The sequence below is a fragment of the Cucumis melo genome, chromosome 9, assembly GCF_025177605.1.
Source record: "Cucumis melo cultivar AY chromosome 9, USDA_Cmelo_AY_1.0, whole genome shotgun sequence".
Taxonomy (NCBI): domain Eukaryota; kingdom Viridiplantae; phylum Streptophyta; class Magnoliopsida; order Cucurbitales; family Cucurbitaceae; genus Cucumis; species Cucumis melo.
In genome coordinates this window covers 730,856-746,975 of record NC_066865.1, presented here as the reverse complement: position 1 = coordinate 746,975, position 16,120 = coordinate 730,856, and the positions used below count along the sequence as shown (strand labels likewise).

General features: G+C 34.9%; 1 protein-coding gene across 2 annotated transcripts; it reads left to right on the top strand.

The window, feature by feature from the left end:
* The first annotated feature begins 738 nt into the window (after positions 1 to 738).
* LOC103498669 (bifunctional aspartokinase/homoserine dehydrogenase 1, chloroplastic-like) lies at positions 739 to 16,018 on the top strand. 2 transcript variants are annotated; one of them, XM_008461361.3, is made up of 18 exons: positions 739 to 1,044; positions 2,557 to 2,624; positions 2,723 to 3,097; positions 3,713 to 3,801; positions 3,893 to 4,196; positions 4,507 to 4,559; positions 4,639 to 4,847; positions 4,958 to 5,045; positions 5,123 to 5,236; positions 6,161 to 6,259; positions 9,904 to 10,098; positions 12,324 to 12,406; positions 12,781 to 13,006; positions 13,345 to 13,490; positions 14,000 to 14,135; positions 14,698 to 14,781; positions 14,868 to 14,960; positions 15,614 to 16,018. In XM_008461361.3, the coding sequence occupies exons 1-18, from the start codon at positions 896 to 898 to the stop codon at positions 15,857 to 15,859; spliced, it is 2,757 nt and encodes a 918-aa protein (XP_008459583.2). In that variant the 5' UTR covers positions 739 to 895; the 3' UTR covers positions 15,860 to 16,018. The 2 variants fall into 2 exon arrangements, with proteins under 2 accessions (XP_008459583.2, XP_050946077.1); XM_051090120.1 differs by lacking the exon at positions 739 to 1,044 and adding an exon at positions 1,942 to 1,979.
* Positions 16,019 to 16,120: the final 102 nt, after the last annotated feature.

Sequence of the window (16,120 nt, the reverse complement as noted above, 5' to 3'; positions counted from 1 at the left end):
ATTATTGATTTAATAATCATAGTTAATTTTAAACCCTACAAGATTACAATTTTTGAAAAGTGAACAAGTCTACCCTATTTATACATTTGATAGTTAATACATCAATAATTTAAGAAAGACTCGAGATTCAACCTTTAAATATAAATTAATTGATATAAAACAAATGTTATGGACCAAAATGCTAAAAATTCGAAACCCTAACTTCAAATCACATTTTTTATTTTAAATGAAAAGAAAAAAGTATTAGTCAAATCATATATATATATGTGAAAAGAAAGAAATATTCGTCAAATTACAAAATTAAGTAACAAAAAAACTGAAACAAAAATAGGTATATTAAGATTTTAACTGAAGTAAACGTTTATTTTTTAATTATCAAAATTTTCATTAAATCAAGAAATAAAGTAAATGAATGTAATATATTTTGAGAATGAAAAAATTATTTACTAATTAATATATAAATATAGATATTTTTAAGGAAAGTTTTTGATTTACTTAAAGGGTAAAAATAGAAATGGAATTACAAAATAAGTAAGAAAAGAAAATTAAGGAATATATAAAAGAATTAAATGCAACATAATAAATATGGAATTAGAAAAGAATTCCTTGTGCTTTCCTACATCATTGCACACCATTATTCGTGTGAGCAAGTTGACAATATCTCCACGTGGCTTTGTTTGACTGGTGTAAAGTGGTATCCGACAAATTCGAACCATTGTATATCATCTCACCACCAGTCCTTCGTTCCCTCTCTCACTCGTCATGCAGCGGCCGTCAACTTGAACGAAATCCCAAGTGCCCATTAGGAAGAACTACTCAACAAACTGATTTACTTTAACATTACATACCGCCGCCGCCGCCGGCTTTGTGAAACCTCATTTCTTTTCAATTTCTAATGGCGTCGCTCTCCTATGTGCTATCTCATTCATCTCACCTTCCATCGCCTCAAACAGCGCCGCCCATTGAGTTCAATCCCAAACCCATCATATACTCTCACTCAAAATGCCGACAACCCATTTCGCTATTTCGTTCCAAGCTTCATAGGTATGAATTTCCTGTCTGGGTGTGGTGAAAACTGGATTCGTTGAGATGGGTTCGGAATTAGGAGCTTAATTTTAGCTGTTTATTTATTTGGTGGTTTAGAGCATTGGAATATCTGTTGTGTTGTGGTTGTGGCTTGGTTCTTTGACTCTTTTTGAGTCTGACAGTTGGTTTGGCGTCTACCCATTGAAGTTTTTCTTCAACGTATTTCTTCTCTTTTTTGTTTAACTCATTCGCCATTTCTTTTTTCATTTCTTCTTATTTTTCTTTCTGCTTGTAGTGGTTCTTTCTTTCTTGGTTTTTGACCTTTTTTTCCTTCCTCTAATCGAAACATATGTATGAGTGTTGTGGGGGGAACTTGTTGGTTGAGGATTGTTATGTTGTAATTGAGAAGGTGGTTGCCTTTTGAAATTAGTGATTTTTCTTTTAAAAATTATTTTATTTGGTAAGAAATTAACCTTTCATTGTCAAAAGAGGATAGTGGTGTTTTAGGATGTGCTATGTAACAGTTAGTTGAGTTATAGTAAGTACTTGTGAAGTTGCACCGTTCTCAGTTGATGCTTCTGATTGACAGAGCATTTGTATCCTGCAGTTTACTGTCAGTATAAGTCACTAGGGTAAAGCTTATCAGAAAATTTTATTTTTGTTGCAAGAGCTGAGGCTTCCTTCTTTGTAATGCTTGCATAACTTGCCAGACAGTTTTTATTGTTCTCACTTCTAGGATCCTTCAGTGTTCGGTTGTTGTGATTTTCTATTGGGGTCTGCTTTTCTTGTGTTGAATTAGATTAACCAACCATGATTATCTAGTAATTTTTTAAATTTATTTTCTGCCTCCTTTTATCATATCATGTTTTTGGCGTGGGTTTGGGGAAGCCAGGATTCTGCATGGAGATCTCCATTTAGATTTTATGAGCAATGTCAGCTTTCGTCTTTTCAGGGTATGTGGTGACAATCCTTAGTTAGATGATACCGAGTGAACCATGTAACTATATTAATAAAATGTGTGTGTGTATATATACACACATGTATATATTAATTTGAAAAGCTTGTCCTTGCTTTAAGTACGAGTCACAAACTTTCTATGGGTAACAGAAGCCATATCAAGGGTTTTTGGACACAGCATTATAATCCAATCGATATATATTTCTAACAATTCCGAAAGTCAGATGTCCATTAGTAGAGACAAAAGAAAAACTTACGAGTTATGATTATTCAGGGCCTAGAACATCTATTTGTGGCCCATGCACTCCCCCCAATCTGTTGAGGGGATGCTGTTTATGGTTATAGTGTCACAACTACTAGCTTGTGATACAAACCAGCTTTGGGTAGTAGCCTAGTAGAACATAGCAGTAAATGTTGAACAAGTCTTTTCATTAAATTCATCCACCATTTTACTGGTACTTCCTTGTTGATAAATTGAAAATACTAATCTATACTACTTGCAAAAATTTTACTCTACATTTTTAAATTCATCTTGATTTTGAATACATGAGGATGCTATGTTTTGTGTTATAGAATGGCCCTTGTCTGTCAACGAGCTAGAAGAGGGACACAAAGAAAACAGATTTGTGCATCCATTGCAGGTTTGACTGCCTTCTTTTTCATTAATTGTTCATGGGTTTCCTTTAGGATGACAATATGCATTTACCCATTCATTTCATGGTTTTTCATTTCTTTGCAGACGTCTCAGTGGAAAAATCCATTGAAAATGTTCAACTTCCCAAGGGTGATGTTTGGTCCGTCCATAAATTTGGTGGTACCTGTGTGGGTAGCTCAGAAAGAATCAGTAACGTTGCTCAAATAATAGTTAATGATGATTCGGAGAGGAAATTGGTAGTTGTCTCTGCAATGGCAAAAGTAACGGATATGATGTATGACCTAATTAACAAGGCTCAATCACGGGACGAGTCTTATGTATCTGCCTTGGATGCTGTTTTAGAAAAGCATAAATCAACAGCTCATGATTTGCTTGATGGGGATGAGCTGGCCAGTTTCTTGTCACAGTTGCATCATGATATTAATAATTTGAAGGCTATGCTTCGAGCTATTTATATTGGTAAGTGGATATATTCTTACATCATTGGCTATCCATTGATCAGTTTCGCATACCTGCGATTGCTTGCATAAAGACCAAAAGTTGTTGATTAGTAAGATTGTCGAAGAATGTAAGAATGAATATGTTACTAATTTTTGTTGGTTTTGAATGAAGCTTTAAGTTGACGATTAAATAGATTTACTTTGAAGAAAATATATGAGATTTGGAACTTGTATGGTTTTGCAGATTACCATACATTGTTTCTAGTATCTTCCAATGCCACTGTTAGTAATCATGAAGTAAACAACCATGGTTGACTTAATGGTTAATAAGGCCCTTGATCGGCTTAGAGAGAATTGACCAACTACCTAAGGTTTGATATCCTATGAGTTTCTTTGATAACCAAATGTAGTAGATTTTAGATAGTTGGCTTGTAAGGATAGTTGAAAAGCATGCAAGATGGCTAATTATTCGTGAGTGTATGAAAAAGAAGGTAAAATACATTTGTGGTTTCTAAGGTTTGAGTGTGTTTTACTGAAGTGGTAATATTGTTGGCCATTTTATTTTCTTCTTGACTGGTTGACCTTCCAAGGTAGAAAATACATTGACCTTGGACTTCTTCATATCATCTTGCAGCTGGCCATGCCATGGAATCCTTTACAGATTTTGTCGTAGGACACGGGGAGTTGTGGTCTGCTAGTATGTTATCAGCTGTTATTAGAAAGGTGTGGCACTTGTTTTTCTTTCTATTTTTGGGTGCAGCTAGCGAATCCTGTTTTCAATATGTGATACCAATCCTTTGAACTGTTTCTTCAGAGGGGGCTCGATTGCAAGTGGATGGATACAAGGGAAGTTTTGATAGTAAATCCCACTTCTTCAAATCAAGTTGATCCAGACTTTTTGGAATCAGAGCGAAGACTTGAGCAATGGTATTCCAAAAACTCATCCAAGATAATCATAGCAACGGGTTTTATTGCCAGTACACATGAAAACATACCCACTACTTTAAAGAGAGATGGAAGTGACTTTTCTGCTGCAATAATGGGTGCTCTGCTAACATCTCGGCAAGTCACGATTTGGACTGATGTCGATGGTGTTTATAGTGCAGATCCGAGGAAAGGTATATGTTTTACTTTTGTGTTTAACTTCGTAACTAGAAGAAACATTAAAGTACCAAGTACGTTGTACTTAAATATCTATGTTTGTATTTAAAAAATTCTGGATGTCAACATATGCATAAGCCAATTGGTATAAATTTGTATTATCAACCTCGAGATTAGAAGTTCAATTTGCCCGAATTGAACCTGTCTCTGACTCTCTTCTGCTCTGTTTATTTCATGCTTAATCTCATCAAAGCAGTTTTTTTGAGGAATGTCAAAATAACATTAGTATAGAATGTTGCTATATCATGAGGTTTATTTGTTGTGCAGTTAAGGAGGCCGTTGTTTTAAAGACATTGTCTTATCAAGAAGCATGGGAGATGGTAAGTCTGATTGTTATATTTTATAATGAAATAGAACTCTGCATCTCGATTCTCTAATGTATATTTTATTGACATGCAGTCATATTTTGGTGCAAATGTTTTACATCCTCGTACAATTATTCCAGTAATGCGATATGACATACCAATTATCATAAGAAATATTTTCAATCTCTCTGCACCTGGAACAAAGATCTGTCGTCAACCAGTTGATGAGGAAAGTGAGAGTCTAGTATCTTTTGTTAAAGGATTTGCAACAATAGATAATGTTGCCCTTGTAAATGTTGAAGGGTGAGTTTAATTGCTTGTTTGTCTAATCTAGAAGTATGTTTAATTCTGAGTTTCCTTCCTTACTGATAGCTTATTCTCATTTCTGTACCCCTCCCCCATTTTTTCTCCAGCACTGGTATGGCCGGTGTCCCAGGTACAGCCAATGCCATTTTTGGTGCTGTTAAAGATGTAGGAGCTAATGTTGTTATGATTTCTCAGGTATTTCAGCATTGACTCTTCTGTTTTATCTTTAGTCTAGACTTTATTGTATGAAGCTTATAAGAATGTTTATGCAGGCTAGTAGTGAACATTCTGTGTGTTTTGCGGTGCCTGAGAAGGAAGTAAAAGCTGTTGCCGAGGCATTGAAATCTAGATTCCGTCAAGCCTTAGAGGCTGGGCGCCTTTCTCAGGTATTTTTGTTTGGCTTGATTACTTGTTTTGACCTGAGAAGTCAAATTTTCTTTCCTTCCATTTGTCTCTTTCTTGCATATTGCAATATCGGTGAAGAAATTATAATACTCTGTAAAGTACCCAAACACAGAAAACACTAGAAAACACTAAAGATTGCTATATTGCAATATCGGTGAAGAAATTATAATACACCATAACCTTTCAATACTCTCTCCCAAAGTCTAACAATGGAACTCTAAACCAAAATGGTCCTCCCCTTCTAAGGTTCATAACTCTATTTATTTATAACCAAGACACCCCTTGCTAATTACCCTATACCCTTATTAATATCATTCTAATATTGTCCTTATACCCCTAACTCTATTTATTTATAACCAAGACACCCCTTGCTAATTACCCTATACCCTTATTAATATCATTCTAATATTGTCCTTATACCCCTAACTAGTACTCTCACATATTCCTAATTTAAACTAAGCAAAATGTACCTTGTTGAAATTTGAAGTTAGCTTTTAGGCCCAAACAGAATACTTTTAAGAATAACTGAATGGATTTATGCAAATAAAAAGAAGTATAGTGACTTAAACTAAACTATTTATGGCTCTATTCCGATTATATGCTGATTGTTGGGGGTTACTAAATTTCTTTGGCTTGGGTTGAGGCTCTTCTCCCAAGCCCACTTTTTGGAATGTTGTTTCTATATATCCACTTTAGGTTCTGCTTTCATCAGAATATACTATGTATTGTATGTTTATTTATTATAATAAGAAACTGCATTTTTATTGGGTAAAATGAAAGAAAACAGAATATAAAATGTTAGGCTGTTTATGTAAACCCAACTTTCTATACATCTACGTTTGTTGGCTGTTCTTTTGTATGCCCTTTGTATCATTCCATTAATCATAATATGATACGATCCTCAGGTTGCAGTTATTCCGAACTGTAGCATTTTGGCAGCAGTTGGACAGAGAATGGCTAGTACTCCTGGAGTTAGTGCCACCCTTTTCAATGCACTGGCAAAGGTCAGAAATAACTTCTCTTTTTATTTTTTTATTTTTTTATTTTAATTATATCGAACTTATTGAGGACCTTAAACCTCTCTAAAATGTCTCCAGAAGCTATCCCACTGCTCCCTCACTTTTTCTTCTCAAACACCTAGACACAACATGACCCTCTGCCATCGAGTTAGCAAGGGCCACCATTCCTTCCCCAATGGCTGGGACAAAAAACCATTGCTCCTTTTCTTTTGATTGGAAATCTTTCTTGATTGGTCTGGACAAAAAAGGAAACCCAAGGCCAAGCCTTTTGTCTCACTGAACATCAACACGGCCATTCTTTCTCCTTCAACCTTCACCCCAACAGTCTACTGTGGCTTTCTTGGACTGTTAAACAACTGCTCGATTTTCCATTCAATCGGAAAATTTTCATGGAAGAAGACTTCGAGGTCATGTCTTATGAGTGAATGAACTTTCAAATTAACGGTTGAGGCTGTTGGTCTGAGATTGCAAAGCTCAAAAGTCAAGTAGGTTTCTCTAAGCTCATCGTTTTTGCAGGGTGTAATGGAAGAGGATGATACCTTTCCATAGATTTGCTCTCTCACTACCTCCATTACTCATCTACCTCCATAAATGCCCACCCACCCACCCACTCACCCTCCTTAGCAAGCCCACCTTTCATTAATGCAGCTTCTCACAAAACCATCCTCCAAAACTGGATAATTGAGTCTCTTCCTCCCACTACGAAACCTCCCATAAATTCCTGTCCATTTGACCTTGCCTTCCTGGATTTACCTTTTGTTATCATCATTCAAAAAGAACACTTCTACAATTACTCGTATCTACTTTGGAATGCCCTCAAACAGAATATCAATGACTATTACTTCATTATCCCTATACAGACAATAAAGCTATCCTTACTTGTGAAAATCTTGTACAAGCAGCTAGCTTATCAACTATTAGTGCTCGGCATATACTTTTAGAAATCTAGGTGAGCTTTGAAGGATGGGGGCACAATTCTGATTCGAGAGAACAAAAAGTCCCTTCTTATGGAGGTTAGATAAAAGATCTGAAGCTTGCCATTGAATGCCTGGAGCATTTGATACCTTTGAATATATTGGCAATGAGTACGGCGAGTTTTGTGAAGCTGAGACTTGCCCCATCTTCCTCAACAGAGCTGGTTGTTATTGTTGATTCTCTTTACCAGTGGGAAAACATCATTGGATCCACGGGTTCAAAGCCAAACCTTTGAGCAATAAAACCACATGCAACAAGTAGTCTATAACTAGACTGAGCTTTACAATGCCACATGCTCCATGTTGATAGGCAATAAGATCCCCCAACCTTTAACTGCTCCCTCCATACCCGAAATCATTATATCACCTAACTCTCCCTGTCCAATGGCAGCCCTCTCCTCAGACACCCAACTTGCCCCTTCCCACCCATCTGGGCTCTTCTCTTGAGCTCATCACACCATACTATACCACCACCTGTGACCCAAAGTTTTAAGATACACCCACCAACCAATCCATCTTCTTAAAACTCTCAACCCATCATTGGTGGAATTAGCCCTAAAAAAGCATTCGACTATCTGTCTTACCAAAAATGCTGTTATCCTTGATGGAAAATAAACTTTCCTTATACATGGCACCAAACATTTCACTGGGGGTTGTAGGGGCACTCATATTTCGAGAGATGGAAGGTTAAGTTGATACAACAACTCTCGCTAACCTTCCCACACACTACCTCTCTTTTTAAGTTAACATCCAAGGCAACAATCTTCTTGGAAAAACTCTACCGAAATTTCTCATGGAAGGGTAACTAGGATGAAAAAGGCTTTCACTCTTTGAAATGATATAAAAACAAGATGCCTTTGCAAGAGGCCTTGGATTAATTGACCTCAAATAGAGAATTGTAGCCTTTTGGCCAAGGGGATTTGGAATTTCCAAAGGGAGAAAATTGTTCTATGGAGGCGCCTCATTGTTGCTAAATAAGGGCAGTTCCCTCTCTCCATGAACTCTAACTTAATTTATATAAAGGTCTTTAGAATCATATTGTACAATAGAAAGATTTAAGTCTCAACGATGTAGTGAGCATTATAGGCAATGTGGAATTCATTTTCTTTTGGAATGATAGTTGGGTTGGTTCCTCTCCCCTCAAGGATGCTGTCTCCAAACTTTATGCTCTTATAAATAGTAAGAATCCAAACTTTATGCTCTTATAAATAGTAAGAATCCAAACTTTATGCTCTTATAAATAGTAAGAATTCAGCCTTGGCCGATTGTTGAAATAGAGAGAATGCTTCTTGGAATGGAATCTTGGCTTGAGAAGAAGCCTCACTGAAGCCAAGATCATTGAGTGGTCCATTCTATATGTACAATCCCCATCTAGAAATTTGGTGGAGGATCAATGGAAATGGAACCTTGAGATATTCGAGATTTACACAACTAAATTTCTCTCACAATGTATCCTCGAGTTGAAATCTTCTCCAAAAGAATCTTTTCCTAAATATTATGGAGAAATCCCATCTCCAAGAAGGTTAAATTCTATCTTCGGGAAATCAACCTGGCAAGCCTTGTTTGGGACGCTTTTTTCCTGATGTTTGGCTTAAGCAGTGTTTATCATAGAGTTGTTAGAGATATGATCAATGTGTTCCTCCTGAATCCGCTGTTTGGGGATAAAGGCCGCTTTCTCTGGTGAGCTAGTGTCTATGCTATTTTGTGGGTGTCATGGGACAAGAGGAACAATAAGGTGTTTAGTGGGGTTGAGAAGGGGAATGGAGTGGGGGTTTATAGCCTCTTGTTCGTCTTCATGTTTCTCATTGGACTTCGGTTTTGAAGACTTTGTAATTATCCTATGAACATGATTTTGTATAGTTGGAGTCATTTCTTGTAGAAGGATTCCTTCTTTTTGTAGGCTTAGTTTCTTGTATGCCCCATGTATTCTTTCATTTTTTCTCGATGGAAGTTGTTTTTATAAAAAACGAAAACTTTGGGAAATCAACCATTGAATCCATTGATACCACTAATATATCGATTGAGGAAGCCCCATCAATTGTTTTATCTACTAATTGCCATAAGAATAGCGAGACCCTCTTGCACCTTTTGATCACTTGTGAATATGCACAATCTTTCTAGACTAAGATATTCGTTCAATTGCTACTTGGTTTTCCCTCTCTCTCCTTCGGTTGCTTTTGATTGGCAATCCTACCTGTGGCTCATTTTGGCTTGAGTTCAACTACCACATTTTGGAGGACAAATCGACAGAGTTTTTTATTTTTATTTTTATTTTTAATATATATTTATTATTATTATTTTTCTTTTTTGAACATCTTGTACATTCTTCTTTATCATGGTGTAAATTTACTCCAGTCTCCTGTGAAAATAGTCTTACTTATCTTATTGTACAGTGTAATTGCGTTTTGTAATCTTTATGGCTCCTTTTGTAGTTTCATACCTTATGACAACAAAATTCAGTCTGGTCATTTCTCATTAAAAAAAAATTATTATCAAAACTTTATGGTTTTGACTGAGTTGGGTAATTTATTTTCTTCTCTACATGGTTTGTTAAAATTAGTTTCTGAAAGTTTATTTTTTAGCTTTTATCTTCAGTCCACAATTTTGTAATTATTCTTTTGATCTCATAGAATAATGATGGTAAGTTACATGCAGGCTAACATAAATATCCGTGCTATTGCCCAAGGCTGCACTGAATACAACATTACGGTAGTTGTTAGGCGAGAAGATTGTATAAAAGCCTTGAGAGCTGTCCACTCAAGATTCTATCTGTCAAGAACAACAATAGCAATGGGAATCATTGGACCTGGACTTATTGGTTCCACATTACTTGAGCAGATAAAGGATCAGGTGATCTTGATGAACGGAATCTTTTATTGATTATTTTAAATTTATTTTTAAGGATATTGCTTAGCTACCAACAATCATGAGTGCCTTTAATGGTGCGTGCTAACTGCTACCCAAGGATTATAAAATCCAATCCATGTGGGTAATTTAAGTCCCGTTTGGTTTTGGGTTTTTGGTTTTTGAAATTTGTTCAGGTTTTCTCCCAATATCTAACTCGTGGTATTTAATTTCCCATGTAAACATTTGAAAGCTTAGCCTATTTTAAAAAACAAGAAAAGGTTTTCGAAAACTACTTTTCTTTAGTTTCCAAAATATGACTTAGTTTTAAAAAGAAAAACACTCCTAAAACGTAGGGAACAAACTAGAAATCAATGAATTGAAATGGGATTTGTAGGCTTAATTTTCAAAAACTAAAAACAAAAAACCAAATGATTACCAAATAGGGTCTTAGTTTTGAGTTTTCAAAATATGACTTGATTTGAAAAACACTTCTAAAATGTAGCCAACAAAACATAGAAACCAATGGATGGAAATGAGATTTGTATGCTTAGTTTTGGGTTTTCAAAACATGACTTGGTTTGGAAAACACTCCTAAAATATGTAGCCAACGAAACTTAGAAACCAATGGATGGAAGTGAGATTTGTAGCTTAATTTTCAAAAACCCTGAATAAAAAATCAATTAATTACCACACTTTTTCTTTGTGAGGGTTGGGGTAAAAAAGAAAAACTTTCCAAAAGATAAAAGAAAAAAACCATGAACTGTGACTTTCTCCAATAGCTAAAGAGATAAGAGATGTCTTAGGGATAGCTTGGAGTGATGGGATGAGGATAGAAATAAGGTTGGGAATACATGAAAGGCATGAATACCCTAGTTAGGTACAAGGTTTGTAACATAGGGCATGATAAAAAGTTAGTCCATGCATATCTAATACCCATAAACAAGACCTTTCCAAAAATGTGTATTTTCTATATGCTCCTTCTCTCCCATTTTTTAATACATTTCTATTTCTTTATGTTCTTTTTTTATTTTTATATATTATTAAAAGTAATTAATTTCAAGTAATTAATATATGCAAATACAATTTATAATTTACAAAATTAGTTTTATAATTATGTATGAATTTCACCATTCCAATTTAACAAATCAATTTCTATGGATATATACTTTTTTAAAATTACAATTTAAATATAGAGATATTTTGAAATATAGCAAAATAAACAAAATTATTTACAAAATATAGCAAAATTTATGGTCTATCACTGATGATAATGTTTACTGGAGATATTGATAGATACCGATAAAAAACTACTAGTTTCTATCGGTGCCTAGTTTCAATAGATAGAATATGAAATTTTGCTATATTTTGTATATATTTTCAATAGTTTTGTCATTTACAATAATTCCTCTTAAATATATATGCTAGGCTTTTTAATTTGATTTAATAAACTAATTTCATATATATTCACGCACTCTTATCATTTTTCAATTAAATGCATTGAATTGATGCAACACACTGGTGATTGAAACTAACTAATTGATTAATAATATATTTGGGTAACTAATTATCATTATTATTAAGAAAACTTTCATAGATAGAGCAAACTCTTTAGACAAATAGCAAAAATAACATTGATAGACAATGATAGATTTCTACAAGTTGATAGATTCCTTTTCTTTGATTTGTTGGGTGCATAAGTTAGCCTAGTTACTTGGATCTTGGCACGTAGGGTTACATCCATGTCCCATTTATTAGGATGAAAAAATTGAATAAATTTTAGGCATTTTATTTGTAATGATTTGTTCAGTTTCAGCAAGTGAAGTTTGTTTATTTTCTGTCTATAGGAGGTCATTTTTTTTTCCATCTTTTCTCCATTACTTGATACTTCTTTATTCGATGAGGACTATTGTGAGCTTGTACTCCTTGAGAATTGCCTAATATGTCTCCCACGTGTCCTATGTGCCTTCAATGTATCTGAAACTTAAAATATAATTAACATTGGTTACAAATGTGCAAGTGTCCACGTCCTAAGTTTGCTCTAAGTCAAAGGACAGTGTTTATGATTTTTATTTATCAATTAAATATCAGCAGCTTCTTTTGCAATAATTTGTTATTGAAGTGATGTAGGTGGGAGATTTGAATCCTGCACCTGTTGAGCTATGCTTTGGTTGATAATTGGTTATTGTATTCTTTCTCATAAATTGCCATTACCCTGTTTTCTTTGCCAGGCATCAGTTCTCAAAGAAGATTTTAACATTGACTTGCGTGTCATGGGAATCATTAGCTCCAGAACCATGCTTTTGTGCGATGAGTAAGTTTAAAACTCACTTTAAATTCCTTTCATTGATATGGATGTGCTTAAGTTTACAAAATTGGTTAAGGATCAAGGCTTATTTAGATAAGCATCAGCCTTCATTCCTTTGTTGATTGGGAATCCTTTTGTGTTTGAAACTTTCTGGGAATCCTTTTATATTTGAAACTCTCTTTTGATTCATGTCCATCGAATAAGTTTACTGTAATCTCCTTCGTGGGTGGCTGAGAATTTCACTTCTCTTGTTCTTAATCTATATATAAATAAAAGTTTGTATCTTGCATCCCCAAATGAAGGGAAAAAAAAGTTTGGCACAACTCAGTTTACAGTCCTGCCATTTACTCGATGCAATTATTTGCGATATATGATTGTAGGGGACTTGACTTATCTAATTGGCGAGAACTTCAAAAGGAGAGAGGTGAAGTGGCAGATATGGAAAGGTTTGTGCAGCATGTGCATCAAAATCATTTTATTCCAAATACTGTTTTGGTGGATTGCACGGCCAATCCTGATATTGCTAGCTACTACTACAACTGGCTTCGAAGAGGAATTCATGTCATTACTCCTAACAAAAGGGCTAACTCTGGACCACTCGATCAGGTACCTCCTATATGGAAACTACTTCGCTCTTACCTTGAACCCCCTACCTCCCGCCCCCACAAAAAAAAAAAAAAAAAATGGTGATGGCTGTATAATGTGGAAGTTTTCAAGTTTTATGGGAAAAAAGGAGGTTTCTGGATGAAGAATAAAATTTTTGTTAATAGTTTGTGAACTTCAGAGAAATTAGTTTGGTACGGCTTTGTTTAACCAAAAAATTCAGAAAAGAGAATGTGATGAAATCGGGAATGATTAAACCATTTCTTTAATGTTACATTGCGAATTACTATTTAGAATGTGACATACTAATTCTTTGGCTACATCTTTGCTGTCCAATCCAGTATTTGAAATTGAGAGCTCTTCAACGACAGTCCTATACTCATTACTTTTATGAAGCTACTGTCGGTGCCGGTCTTCCAATTATTAGCACCCTACGTGTTTTGCTTGAAACTGGAGACAAAATATTGCGAATTGAAGGCATCTTCAGGTTTGGATATCTTTGGGTTTTAGCGACAATCTTTTTGCAATTACTCCCTAGTCTTATTTCAAATGACTGAAGCTCTTTTGTGTAGTTTGGCTCTCTTTTTGTGAGCTTTCTTTGTTTGTTTGAAATGAAGGTGGTGTTTCTTTTAAAAAATGTTAATAAGCCATGCATACACATTTATACTTGATGTGGGCTAAACATCCCCATCCAATCCACTCTTCTCCATTTTCTTGATTATCCAACCAGCAAATCTTTTATATTAATCTTCCCGTGGATTTCAAGAGCTTTCAGAGTAGGAGGTGTAGCAATGGTAGATTGAAGATTTATTTCTTCGTATCGGTGAAATAAGGGTGTGAAAAAGTCTAAAACACTCGTTAAAACCCTTACATGTTTAATTCTGTCTGAAAGGGGACTGCCACGGAAGAGCAATGATAAATATGCTCCTTCAAACAAGTAATGTTGTATTCCCAACGAATTTGACAATCTTTGCTTTTGTGCTACTTGTACTGCAGTGGGACGTTGAGTTACATATTCAACAACTTTACTGGTGATAAATCTTTTAGCGACATAGTTTCAGAAGCAAAACAAGCTGGTTATACTGAGCCAGATCCAAGAGATGATCTATCTGGAACTGATGTTGCCAGAAAGGTAAAGATGTGTTATGAATAGAGTAATACTTTGCTTCCTTCATCTCCATGCATCCTCTTTAATCATAAAGGGGAAAAAATATATTAAATATATTTTTACAAAAAAAAAGGTTTGCCACATGACTTAATTGGCCACTGAGGCGAATTGACAAACATGGTGCAGCTCGGAATGCACCCAAATATTTTTCTTCTGAATGGCTTGTGCAAAATTCAAAACCATGAAAACTTGAAGGAATGTAAATTTTTGTTGCTTTGACCCATTACTCTCAGAAGTATTCTCAATGTAAATTCCTTGAAGGTTGGAACCTTTCTTTTTATGGGACATTGAGGTTGGAACCTGAGCCATTAGAATCCAATTTGGTTTGTAATTATTTTAATTTTGATTTTTTAAAGCTTTCTAAGCCAAGCTAGATATTAAGTATCCGAAAGAATTTAATTTGTTGAAACTATTTAAGAAGAAATTATTCATTTCTTCATTTCATCTATTGATTAGTATGTGAGCAGCATAGAGTACAACTTACCTAACGAAATTATTCATGTTTTGAATTGCTTTCGTGTTTCAGGTGATCATTCTTGCTAGAGAATCTGGTTTGAAGCTAGAGCTAGCCGATATCCCTGTGGAAAACCTTGTGCCCGAACCATTAAGAGTATGACTTAATAATGTCTAACCATGTTACGTTTAGTGCTTAAATTTTGTACTCCATAGTTGAACTGGACTTCCAATGTATTATAGGCCAGTGCATCCGCTGAGGAGTTTATGCAACAACTGCCACAATTTGATGCCGATCTGACTAGAAAACGACAGGAGGCTGAGAATGCTGGGGAAGTAAGCATCTATAAAATAGTTCTGCAAGTTTACTTCTTTTAAGAACTTTTTTTGTTTTTAGAAATACTTCTCCAAAGCTTCATATCAGTATCTTGTTAAAATGATTTGGAACTAAGTTCTTTTATTTTGCCAAAAATGTTTGGGTTCACTTATAATTTGAAGTCTAAGTATGTGTCTACTTAGTTCCTAAACTTTAAAATATGTCAAATAGATTTCTAAACTTTTTATTTTGTATCTAATAGGCCACCAAAAAATTCAAAATTTTCAAAAATGAATTGATCTATTAGTTACTAATTTAATGAAACTAACTCTTAATTTTGAGTCTAGTAGATATGTGAATTTCCAAATCATTGAAAGCTTAGGAGCTTAGTTTGTAATTTAACCAAAATATATTTAGTATTTGGCACTTTTTAAGGATTATGTAATGAGAAAACCTTGAAGAACTACAGCTTTGTCTATTGATCTGATTAACTAATGTCTACATGGACGAGTATGTAAAGCCATACGTAGGATAAGTATAGGTTTTTAAACACATTTAGGTCCCATGACCAAAAAACATTGGAAAGTTTAGATCAAGAGAAAATTTGACGAGTTGGATTTTTTTTGATATCGTGTTTATGTACTCTATTATTAACCTTTATTATTTTCTGAAGGTGTTGAGATACGTCGGGGTGGTGGATGTTGAAAATCAAAAAGGATTCGTCGAAATGCAGAGGTACAAGGATGATCATCCATTTGCACAACTTTCAGGATCTGACAACATAATCGCTTTCACGACAACAAGGTATCGGAAACAGCCTTTGATCGTACGGGGCCCGGGTGCCGGGGCTCAAGTGACAGCAGGTGGAATCTTCAGTGACATCTTGCGGCTTGCATCTTACCTTGGTGCTCCATCATAAACTCACGTTCGGTTTCAACTCTTCCTTCATCCTTAAATTAGCTTCTCTTAGTCTTTGTTTGCTTGCTGGGATTGTCTCTTATGCCTCGCATCCTTTTGTAAGTTCCTTCTCTGTTTCGGATTTTTCTTTTCAACTCTTAATAAAATGAGCTTGTTTCCATCTTGGTTGTATGTGCATTATAATTATGTCACAACTAATCATGGAATATAGTTTTTGATCTGCACGTCAATATTTTCATATATTAAAAGTTTATATCATCGA